At 35.8% G+C, this 12,708-nt stretch overlaps 2 protein-coding genes and 1 long non-coding RNA gene across 4 annotated transcripts; 1 reads left to right on the plus strand and 2 right to left on the minus strand.

The window, feature by feature from the left end:
- Window positions 1-440: 440 nt before the first annotated feature.
- Window positions 441-2,551, plus strand: LOC116166235 (putative nuclease HARBI1). The gene is made up of 2 exons (XM_031481101.1): window positions 441-889; window positions 1,673-2,551. The coding sequence occupies exons 1-2, from the start codon at window positions 467-469 to the stop codon at window positions 2,492-2,494; spliced, it is 1,245 nt and encodes a 414-aa protein (XP_031336961.1). The 5' UTR covers window positions 441-466; the 3' UTR covers window positions 2,495-2,551.
- On the minus strand, window positions 885-3,024 carry LOC116166237. Of its 2 annotated transcripts, XM_031481103.1 has the most exons (4): window positions 2,765-3,024; window positions 2,544-2,684; window positions 1,392-1,586; window positions 885-1,355 (listed from the first exon to the last, which is right to left on the minus strand). In XM_031481103.1, the coding sequence occupies exons 1-4, from the start codon at window positions 2,990-2,992 to the stop codon at window positions 939-941; spliced, it is 981 nt and encodes a 326-aa protein (XP_031336963.1). In that variant the 5' UTR covers window positions 2,993-3,024; the 3' UTR covers window positions 885-938. The 2 variants fall into 2 exon arrangements, with proteins under 2 accessions (XP_031336963.1, XP_031336962.1); XM_031481102.1 differs by having other exon boundaries at window positions 885-1,586.
- A 4,386-nt stretch (window positions 3,025-7,410) lies between these two features.
- On the minus strand, window positions 7,411-8,107 carry LOC116166283. Its single transcript, XR_004144299.1, has 3 exons — window positions 7,844-8,107; window positions 7,722-7,792; window positions 7,411-7,671 (listed from the first exon to the last, which is right to left on the minus strand). It is a non-coding gene; the product is annotated as an uncharacterized LOC116166283 (long non-coding RNA).
- Between the last annotated feature and the right edge of the window lie 4,601 nt (window positions 8,108-12,708).

Here is a 12,708-nt window from a genome sequence, read left to right on the forward strand (position 1 = left end):
TAACATTAGAAATTACGTCATCCATTGCCGGACACTTAGTATAGTTGCAACCCCTGCCAGACACCCCTAAACTTTAAAAAATTATAATTGTACTTTCGTTATAGTATAAAAGCTGAACTTTATACATGTTACTTGGTGACCTACAGAAAGATGTTACCTCTACAGCCGGACAGTTTTAATGGTTTCTACATCTTGCCAGACACGTTGAAAGTCTGCTATAGGTGCGAGCGCGAGGTGACAACCTGTTCACGTGAATGCGATTGAGAAAGCGAGTTTAGTCTACTGCGATGTTTCACTGCGCACGATCTGTCTTACATGGTATTGTATTATTAAAGCGGCCTACTCACGAGGCAATTTGCAGGGTACAATTTGCAGGGAACAATTTGTAACGAAATTGGGTGTAGACGCTACACATCCCAATTTATCAGTAGAGTTGTTGATTTCCGAGTGCGTGTAGTATCTCACCATGGCTCCCTCAAAGCGCCAAAAAATTGGTATAGCATTAGCATTAGTGACATTAGACTCTGATGAAAAGAAAAAGAGAAGAAAGTACTGGACAAAACAATGGTTGCTAAAAAGAAGTCAATTTTCTCATACAATTTTAATGAAGGAATTGGAAGCAGAGGACTTTAAAAACTTTTTACGGATGGATAGTAACTGTTTTGAAGAACTTCTTAATATGGTGGGGCCTTTAATTGCCAAACAAGACACTTTAATGAGATCCAGCGTTAGTGCCACACAACGATTAATTGTTACTTTGAGGTATCTGGCTACCGGAAGAAGTTACGAAGACCTAAAATTTAGCGCAGTTATATCCCCGCAACTCCTATCTAGTATAATTCCAGAAACATGTTGGGCTATCTACAATTGTTTGAAACACTATATAAAGGTAAGTTAAAAAAATATATACACTTTTGATAATTAAATTTTTATTGAAATCATTTAAACACAAGATACTGAGATATTATGTCGGTATCTTCAGGAGGTGGTTGATCGAAAGTTGTTGGATGGACGACAGTAGGTGTTCGGTCGACAGGGTAAAAACTTGCTGTTTGATTTGTTGTTGGTGTCGAACCTGAAGCCAAGTATTGAGGGGATATTGGTCCCATCGAAATACTGGGAGGTGCTGAATATGAGGCTGAATACTGAGACACTCTTGGAGTAGATACAGATGCTACTGAATGGCGGGACGACGGCGATGACGAAGAATATTGGTAATGGTACGGTGTCTGGACTGCGGGATTCAATATAATTGATGCATTTTCAGTTAATTTCCCCAATTTGGCGTAAAAAATAACATCAGAAATTAATTTGTTAGCAATAGCTGATTGCTGTGGATCCACTGTACTTAACTGGAGTCCTAAGGATTTTCCGATTATTTCCCACTCTTGTTCCGTATCATCTAGTAATTTATTTGCCTTTTTCAGTACTTCTTCTTTAGCCTTGTCTAAGCTTTTTCTTTGCCTTTTAGTATTTGTCATTTTTGATGTTGATGGTATTTCCTCCTGAGTGGCTGCATTAGTTCCTGAAGCTTCTTGGTCGAGTGCATTTTCATTAGATAACTCAACAGGCACCTGAGGTGTTTCCTGAAAATAAAAATATAGTTAATATATTTTGTGTTTATATTTTATAATTTTTTTCATCATTGTTTATCACTGATTTTTTGTTCTAGATGCCAACAACAGAAGAAGAATGGAAACGTGTCGCCAACCAATTTGAAACCAAGTGGAATTTTAGTCATTGTTTAGGGGCTATGGACGGAAAACACATAGCAATACGGAAGCCACCACACAGCGGTTCTGCGTATTACAATTACAAAAGCTTTTTTAGTGTAGTACTGTTTGCTGTGGTCAATGCAAATTATGAATTTATGTATGTACACACTGGAACAAACGGAAGTATTTCAGATGGGGGTGTTATACAAAATACAAATTTCTTTAAAATGTTAACTAGAGGTTATCTAAACTTGCCACCTTCGTCTCCTTTACCAGATAGCAACAGTTCTGGCCCTTATGTATTTCTCGGCGACAGTGCATTTGCTATTAGTAGACACATTCTGAAACCATATCCGTTCAAAAACATAGATCATGAAAAGAGGATATTCAACTACAGGCTATCTCGTGCCAGAAGAGTTTCTGAAAACGCCTTCGGCATAATGGTATCTCGATTTAGGGGTTTACTACAAACTATTGCTACCAATGTTGACAATGTTGATCCCATAGTATTGGCTTGTTGTGCACTTCATAATTATTTGAGAAACAAATCATCTAGCTACATCACACAGACATTTGTAGATAAAGAAAATACAGAAAATTTGACATTTGACCTTGGTGCGTGGCGTGATATAGGCACTAATTTAGTTCCTCTCGCACAAATTAGCGATAGGCAAAGGAATGAAGAAGGTAAATATGTTCGAAACGTATTTAAAGAATATTTCAATGCAGAAGGCAGTGTTTCTTTTCAGGAAAATATGTTGAGAGTTGTGCCATTATAAGAAAAATAAATAAATAAATCATAGATTGATAGTATTTGTTATTATTTACCTGAGTAGAGTTTTCCAAAGTATCTTTTCCGTCACGGCTTGGTTGGGTATTTTCTGTTAAGAATCCCATCAGGTCGAAATACCACAATGATGGTATATAAATATCATCTAATCCTGACCCAGTTATTTTCGAATTTTTTATCTAAAAATTATAATACAAAACTAGTAAAATGCCTACTTTTTACAGACACAAAGTAATAAAAATCTATATTAACAACTTACTTTTTTTAGTTCCCTGTTATACGTTGTCCGCATATTTTCTAATTTCTTCTTGAATACATCTAAAGTTGCTGATTTGTCGAACACTTTATATTTATCTAGCAAAATATTGAAGCCTTCCTGTCTCATATCGCGATTCAGGTAGTTACTGTTTGTTTTGTCCCATAAAAAAGGCATATCTCGAAATGTGTCGATGATATCGGTCCATACTTCCTTTTCTTTTTCCAACATTATGTTTTTAAATTATTGTATTTCACTAATCCACTTTTTCTAGCCAAAAACAAGAAAAAATAATCAACGTGAAAGAACAAATAACCCGGCCGACCTATAACCTCATTTATTAAGATCAAATCGCCTCCAACTGTCCCACACACACAATAATTCGCAGGGTATTCGGGAGGGGAGCAGAGCGATTGGAATGACTGAGAACCCAACTAGCCGATATCGTGAAGTCGTTAAAAAATTGGAACGATTGCAATACACACGAGACAATCCGCAGGGTCCCTGCAAATTGTACCCTGCAAATTGCCTCGTGAGTAGGCCGCTTTACACGTTTCAGACCGGTCCAGACTCGGGATGGGACGTTTCGGCGCCGCCGTTTTGGCGCGAAACCATTTTGGCGCGAAGCCATTTCGGCGCGAAGCCATTTTGGCGCGAAGCCATTTCGGCGCGAAACCATTTCGGCGCCACGCTATATTGCCATAAGTTATTTTCACCCGTTTAGGCGGGAGGACATTTATATTTAAAAAATAGTATATTAAGATACAAGTGTATAATCAAGTCTTTAAAGCACGCGCAACGAGTTTAAGGGCACGACGCAAAGCGGAGTGCCTTTAACGTTGCAAGTGCTTTAAGGACTAATTATACACGTGTATCTTATAGTATTTTTTATTATACCTGCAATATAATTTAAAAATAGGAAATACAATGAAGTCATATTGACGTTATACTCGAATACATGTCTAATTAAGTGGGCTGGGTGTTCGTATTTCACGATTGCCATGGAAATGTCACTTGACGTTTGCTTATAAAAATCATCGTCTTTGTGAATTAAACGATTTCCGTTGAAAAAGATAATACACCGTCCATTAAATCGATTGTTGTAAAATCTAAACAAACGTTGGTAGGTGTAAAATCCAACTCCAGTAAAGCCTATATAAAGAATATGAAAAGTTGTTTCCATGGATGAATAGGAAGTTACTTACGAATACAGTCTTAAATGCATCCATAATGCTGGCATATATGAAGGAACTGTCAAAGGTATTTAAATCTTCTATATTTTGGTGCATTCATTCAAAACTTTAAAGCAATGCTGCGATTAAAAAGTGGAACAGATTTGGAAGCATACCCTAATTACGCGCGTTTGTGAAAGCTTCAACCAAAGGATAGGTACAAAAGCCAAAGAAATGTTCTGCATTTACAGAAAGCGACCTAAGAGGATTTTTTATTTCATCCAGATGACAGTTTCAAAAGTCATACTTGAAGTATCCTTACTTAGCAACTTTAAAGCACGTGTGTTTTAAAGGCCCTTTTTCGCACGCATTTGAGTGTTTAAAACGGAGATTGTGATTCAGGTATAATAAAACATGCATTATTATTAAAATGTGTTGACGTCAAACAGTATTAAAATTTAAATAAATGGTTATAATCTAATTAATATTCGTAATGTACTGCATTACGTACGTAGACCCAATAATTGATCATCACAAGCTTATTATATGTATATAAAATAAACTATTGCGTCATAGAGATTAATATTAAGAAATATAAATTTACGAGTATATTCGCATCATCTATACTATATATGATTGATATTTTAAAAATTTACGAACGAAATAGTATAAACACTTTGTGGATGTTACCTGACATGTTTCCACAAAAGAACGCCCTTGAAAGTTTGGCTTTGCATAAATTACTGTTTCTACAGAAACCCTTAGCTTAACCACGAAAGGCATAAACAAAAAGTGGGGTAAACAATAAGGTTCATACAAATTAGAAATCTTAGTTACTGACGGCATGACTAGAAAAACTGTGGTACGTTGGTAAATAGTGCAATTCCGTTTCACTATGGAAGATATTAAAAGTAAACGCGAGAAAAATAAGTTTACTGCAGAAGGTTACATTTATGTGTTTGATAAATTAAGTGCTTGCGGTGAAAAACAATTTTGGAGATGTGAACGGAAAAATACGTGCAAAGCTAGAGTACACGTTCAAAACGGTAACGTTACTAAAACAATAAATTGTCACAATCATGACAGTACAGCGGCTAAAGTAGAAGTTGGAAGAGTCCTTATAGTCCAGGAAATAGATACTGAAAATGGACCATTTCCTGCAAAACGAGAAGTAGTTCCAATTTTGTTTGCATGTCATGAAAGAATATCTGGTGGTTAAGAATCCAAGTTTTCGACCTCCCACCCCTTGTGCTTCTCCCGCACCACCCTTAAAACCAAAGAAATTTGGTTGGTTTTTTAGTTTTTCAATCAAATCTTTTTATAGATTCATTTTACAAAAAAATATCGTTATCAGAAATTGTAGATTATAAAATTCTACACAAATTTGATATACACTACTTTTTTGTGAAATGTTTATTAAAAACGGTGTAGAGCTTCAAAGTTGCTTATATTTTTAAGAATTCTTAAATTTCTATGTAGATGTTTTAACCAAATTTTATACTTTATATCTATAATGAAGAGTTTTATGAGAAAATATCTTGAACTTATCGTGGTATAAATCCCCCTACGCTGCACCCTTACCAAAGGGGATGCATAATAATTCAACTTTCAACCCTTGCTAGTGGGGATATTTGAATCACTGTGAGATTGTAGGGCTTTCTAATATTCGTTTGAAACAAAAAAATTATCTCACACCTCAGTTCAGCTTCTCCCTTAAAATCCTTCATCCCCCCCCCCCTCCACCCGTGGTAGGAATAGATATTTAAAGAGGAATAGAACACATATGTAATAAGCGTTATACTCTCTGACTAACTTCACAATAGCCACAAGAGCGGTTAAATATCTATTTCTACCGCGGGGGGGAGAGGGGGAGGGGTGAAACTGAACTGAATTGAGACAATTTTTCAATTTTAAAAGTATATTAGAAAGCGCTACAATCTCACAGGGATTCAAATATCCCCACTAGCAAGGGTTGAAAGTTGAATTATTATGCATCCCCTTTGCTAAAGGTGCAGGGTAGGGGGGTTTATACCACGATAAGTTCAAGATATTTTCTCATAAAACTCTCAAGCTCTATATCTTTTTTAATAAACATTTTACAAAAAAGTAGTGTATATCAAAGTTCTGTACAATTTTATGGTCTACAATTTCTGATAACAATATTTTTTTCTAAAGTGAACCATTAAAAAGACATGATTGAAAAACTAAGAAACCAACCAAATTCCAGGGGTTTTGGGGGTGGTACGGGGGAAGCACAAGGGGTGGGAGGTTGAAAACTTCGATTCTTAACCACCAGATGACTGTCTATGACATGCAAAAGAAATTGGAACTACTTCTCATTTTGCAAGTTAAAACCCTCTATTCCCTGGACTATTACGGCGACAAAAAAACGTGCAGCAGATACCATGGAATCGACAGCCCAAGTTATCAACCATTGCGTTGCTAATGTTTCTCAAGCTGCTCAAGGTATGTATATTACTTTTTCTACGAAAGTGTAGAAACACGATTGTTTTTGTAGGTAAATTGATTGTGAAAACAGGTCTTTGAAACACTAGTGCGGCAATAGTATATTATTATACGAGTTTAATAAGACGCTGTATTATCACACGAGTGTGTTTGAAGCACGACGAGCGTAGCGAGGAGTGCTTCAATGGAACGAGTGTGATAATACGTCTTATTAAACAAGTGTAATATACTATTTTATCTACTTTGCTTTACTGAAATTCTTGGAATTTCGGCTGCTCAATTTACCGTATTAAACTAGGAACTTTTGTGACAGTTGATAACCCTGTATGTTCAAAGTTGATAACACTGATCTAGTAGCAGTGAATCAAATTCAAATAATCTGTCATTTAATTTGGATGTAAATTTTTTGAAATGGAACACATTACCATATGTAAACACAACCACGCACCATTCGTACACTTCACCCAGACTTCTATTCGTTTCATGCAGGTTCACATTGACCCTATTCCACCTACCGGACTATCCTACTACCTGATCTTCTGATGGCTCTGGGTAAGTATGTTTGATGGTCAAGGACTATCCTCTCAAAATTATAACGACAGAGGAAGTGGCTGAAGCTTTTGTCACCTGTTGGCTATCACGGTTAAATTCCCATCACCTATCAGGGACGTTTTTTGTACCCTCAACATTGTTTTCGGCAATGATTCCACTCCTGCAGTTACCACCCAACAGCCAAAGGCCTAGTGGAACAAATTAATTGCTAACTCAAAGCAATGTTCGTGTGCAGCCCAATGCGTCCTGGTTCGAGGTGCTCCCTATCGTTCTGCTTGGAATCTGTAGCATTTTCACGGAGAACTTTCGAGCTTCCTCAGCGGAGTTTGTTTCCGGTTACACCCTTCAACCTCGATGGGAAACCTTGTAACGATTTAGAAACTTAAATTGCAATTGAAATAATATAACTATAGGGATTATACCTTGAATATAACATGAAATCGGATAAGTTCGCATCAGCTATAATACAAAGTGATACATTACTAATGTTTAAAGAAACACAATTAAATTAAAAACATTTACTGATTTTAAAATGAAAGTAACATTGTAGAGTTGGAAATCTTTTAGGTGTTAAGTGACCCCCATCGTGCTTGCGTGCATCCAAATCGATGCACTCATAACAGTTAAAATGACGAGAACACAGCCTTCTTTTTACATCCTCGAATTCCGATAGTTCACATGCTTGCAGCCACCATTCTTGTTACTTTTTTACTTGGGAATCTAAAAGCAAGTATGGGATAAATGAATTGCAGATAATTGCATTTACTTACTGGTGCCATGTAACCGAAGAATCCACTTTCCCACAAGTACCTGCATTCTTTATTTCTAAGTAATAAACACACTAAAATTGCCAAACATAGGTATTTCTTTACAATTATTGTGTATCACTTACCTACACTGATTTATATAACTAGGAAAGTCTTCTTTACTATTAAACTTACACAAAAGTTCAATAATTCATTATCAAAACATACAATTTAACCTCAATCATTGACGTTTGACATTGACATATTCTGTGCCGCGACGGATGTTACCAATATACGACAAATAAAAATCACCAAAAACACGTTAATAATAGCCTTCATAATTAAACTGTTTTTGATATAATAATGAGTCGATTAGTAACGCAAAGTAGATAATAGTACATTATATATCAAGGTAGAGAAGTCCACTATTATTGCCTGAGCACCAAGATTACATCCCGAGGCGCTTGCGCCGAGGGGTGTAAGGTGCGAAGGCAATAATAGACTTCTCTACCGTGGTATATATACTATTTTTTTCACTACTAGCACTTTTGAAATCCTCTAAATTAACATATTATATTGATAAGAGAGTTAACGGTTGGACATAATTGTTTCTTAATTTAACATGTCAATCAAGTACGTGGAAGTACAAGTCAAACAGGCCGTATTTTGTTCTGTCATTGAGATTTTTCAAAGAGTAATTTCGATCGAATTTTTTCAAAATGTGATACTTTTAGGTATGTAATTTCTCTGGAAATTGCGAATGGTGGCAATTATTCGTTTTAGAGAACTTGTCTAAACGTTTATTGAGCGAAATTTCGGGTTGTGTTTTCTAAAAGTGACAGCGTGACAGTTCTCATTATTGACTACTAGTTAATAATAAAAAATTATTAACCACTTTGAACAAATGCCGAGAAAGCCTACTTTACATGTGGAAAAAAGGTTAATAATCATGTCATCAGACGCTAGTAGTGAAAAAAAATATTTTCTGCACGCATTTTCTAGACGCTAATAAACATATGCGAAGTAACTTTGTAATTGTATTGCTTTATTCACAGTTTCGTTATATAAGACAGACAATGGTAGAATTTTCTTTGCCTTCTGCTACAGAAAACGTTCTTGGGACATGATTCTTGGAGTCAGGAATCGTTAGGTATCAATAAAATTGCATCTTGTTCTGTGAAATCCGTTACAGTCATTTTACAACGTTCGCTCCGACGGCAAGCTCCAGCCACTCCAAGGACGAGAGCAACCTGTAATTAAATTATGCTTATTTATGATTTAAAAATACAATAAGAAATTCACAAACCTTCATCATTACAAATGTTTCATCAGGCGCTTCTCTCAAAAACTTAGCGATTTGTTCTCTTATGAAAACGCTCCTTTCCGAAACGCTGCTTAGACTTTTGGGGTAGCAATTCATGCGAAACCGCATTAGCCATTTCCGCAACGTCCGGCGGGGTGCACATACCTTCTTCATCTTCAGTTTCGTCAAAATCTATCTTAACACTTCTTCACTACGCCACAAATTGTTTGACTTAAATTTACGATTTTTCAAACAATTATGTTTTGTCATGGCAACCGGCTTACTGGATCATATTTACAATTGAAACATCCAACTACGATCAGACTATACGATTTTTTGTCGTTATTTGGCTAGTTGAAATTTCTAATTTCTAGAGAAGAATTTTTCACTTTCGTAGAAAAAATAGTATGAAACACGCATGCCGAAACGGTCATTGAAAAACTGGTATAATAGGAACACGAGCGCCAGCGAGTGTTCCTACATTTATACTCGTTTTTCAATAATACCGTTTCTGCACTTGTATTTCAATGTACTATTCCTAACACGCGCTTTGTAGGAGTAGGTAAATTGAAGTTTATTCCATAGTGTTCCAACTAACGTTTCCACCTTAATAATTTTTCCGGATATTGCCAAAAAATGAATAAAACCATCAATTTTGTAGATATCAAAACTGAATCAAATGTAACTTTATCTTCGATTCTAACGCATTTTGTTCTCTTAAATAAGGTTAAAAACCTTATAAAAGTTATTTAAATACGAGCGGTTAATTCATAGTTAATATCAAATCACACCACTAAAGACCTTTGAATTTTTAAAGAAATACACATTTTAGTTGGAGTATACCCTATATAATCATATGTATTAAAATTTTTATTTTAGTATTTTTTTTTATGTAGCAACGTTACCAAGACATGACGCATTACCAAAAATAATTAGAAGAAAGAGAAACCAATTGAATATTAGTCCTCCAAATCCAGCTACTGTAGAAGAACTGATTATTCCCGACCGATAAACTTTACCAGAATGCTGATGGTACAGAAGAAATGTTCTTATTGGCAGACAGCGGTCCACATCCAAATAGAATTTTAATATTTGGCAGAGAACGTATTTTAGTGCAGTAATGATGTTCACAGACCTATTTTTTAAATAAAAAGTTGTCTTGTCATTTGCCTGTAATTAATATTGTTAAAAATTCATAAATTTGCAACAAAATAACCTCTCGCGGCCAAACGAAAAGCTTTCGATAGGTACTAAGAAGTTGAGAAAAATCGACGTCATTTGGGACCCTGTATCATCCCCTGAATTTATCAGCCACCATCGATCAACACTGTATTTATTTTAATTTGTTTCAGATTTTGAACGAATCAAATCATTGGTTTGTGGATGGAACATTCAAAACAACACCGCCCCTATTCTACCAAGTGTATGTGGTTTTAGCGGAACGACTTGGTTATGTACATCCGCTGTTGTACGCCTTACTGCCAAATAAGCAACAAGCAACCTATTCAAACATGCTTGCTATGATCAAAGATATAATGCCGCAATTACCGCTAAATCCAAGATATATATCTTGCGATTTTGAATTGGCTGCTATATTGGCATTTCAGCGTGCATTTGATAATGTAGAAATTCATGGATGTTTTTTTCATCTAACGAAAAACTTAAAAAAACAATTAGGACGTCTTCACTTAACAGCACGGTATAACACCGATCCCGAATTTGCGGTTTTAGTGAGGTCTATTACATCTTTGGCTTTTGTCCCTATTCAAGATTTGGACCAAGCAGTAGACCGATTATCGGAGCATTTACCAGTAGACTTACAAGCGCTTTTACAGTGGTTTGAGGATATTGGACGTCCAAACCGCAGAGGAAATGGCAGGAGAGATGCTATGTTTCCACCAGAAATGTGGTCAGTCTACCAAAGAGTAATAAATAACCAAGACAGGACCAACAATCATGCTGAAGCCGCGCATCGAAGGTTGCAGGTCGAACTTGGTATGAATCATCCTACGTTGTGGAAATTTATTACTGCTCAGGTTCAAAAGGGGCGTGATGTTGTGTATGAACAGTTGGTGGCAGGAAGAACTCCTCCGAAAAAACTAAAAAAATATCGTGACGCTGATTCCCGCATTCGAAGGATTGTAACCGATTATCACAATCGAAATGTTATAGCGTACTTACGAGGTATTTCTATTAATTACGAAATGGAACCATAACTTTTACACGTGTAAGTGTGTATTGTTTTATGTAAGCACTACATTTTTTCATATTAAGTACTGAATTTGTGTATATTATTATTTCAAATCGATCATTAACCATACTGCCATATTTTGAAATTCATATTTACTAAATACTGTATCAAATAAAAGTTAAATAAACGCAGTCGTCAGTTATGTTTTATGTAAAAGTAAAAGTTACGTATTTACTTCTTTAAGAGTAACTTTCGATAACCCGTTCTACCGCCATCACATCACCTTTAAACCCTTTCAATCATTATTATTTATTCGCAAAATTTTAAATTTGACAATTTTGAACATCAATTTTCATGAAAAACAAACACAACGAAAAAAAATGCCTTTATCAAGTAAGAGTTCTATAAAAATAGCGTGGCGCCGAAATGGCTTCGCGCCGAAACGTCCTAGACCGGTCCAGACTTGTTGCATACTTGCATACTTCATCACCATTGAAATCTTTATCATAATAAACCAATTCTACACCCTGTATGATATTTAACTATGTACAATAATATGATCAAAGCACCTTGTTTCGATTGTTTTAAAACGGCCATTTTCCCATTAGCTTAAAAATGTAGCATTATTTTAAGTTGTGCTAGTAAAAAATAAACCTTATAAAAATGCCAGGCGATGAAGAAAATGTAACTGGAAGTAATATAATTTATCCTCATGTCTTAAGTTCCCCATACACATACCGGCAAGTGCTAAGACTTGCCTGCGCAGTTGTGGGCTCGCGTGCAAATGTAAATGTGTATGGTAGAAAACTGAAGGCGCGTTCAGTTCGACGCGTGGCACGAAGCGAATCTGTTCTTGTCTGATTTTTAGAGCAAGTGCAGAGGCAAACTTAAGAGTGTGTGTTGAAATCGTGCTTGCGCGCGCCAAATCTTGTGCGCGGTTTTCGTGGCAGTGCAGTTGTGAAGTCGTGGAATATCGCGAGTTCTAGAATGCCAAAGAAACATGAAGATGTTATGAGAGAATTCATCGAATTATATAAGGAAAATCCATGCTTATGGAAGATAAAATCAAAAGATTATTCAAATAAAACATTATAAGATGAAGCATACACAATTTTAGTTGAGAAGTTGAAACAAATTAACGAAGATGCAACGAAACAAGATGTTATTAAAAAAATTAATTCAATGCGAAGTTATTTCCGAAAAGAATTTAAAAAATTCACAGATTCCAAGAAATCTGGAGCTGGCTTTGACGAAGTATGCGAGCCTGTTCTGTGGTATTACAAGCTGCTCTTATTTTTAAAAGATCAGGAAATTCCAAGAGAACCGGTAGGTTTTGACATACCTAATACACTAGAGGAAATTAGTCAGGTAAGTAAAGTAAAGGTATATCGCTACCACTTCATTTTGGAACTGAATTTCACCCAAAAATATTTTTTCTAGAGCCATTCCAGTGAAGACGGCGAGGATGGGGAGTATGCAAACGTAGAGGAAGGGAGTGAATTTTATCCAGACCTTCG

Source organism: Photinus pyralis, unplaced genomic scaffold (genome assembly GCF_008802855.1).
Source record: "Photinus pyralis isolate 1611_PpyrPB1 unplaced genomic scaffold, Ppyr1.3 Ppyr1.4_LG3a, whole genome shotgun sequence".
NCBI lineage: Eukaryota > Metazoa > Arthropoda > Insecta > Coleoptera > Lampyridae > Photinus > Photinus pyralis.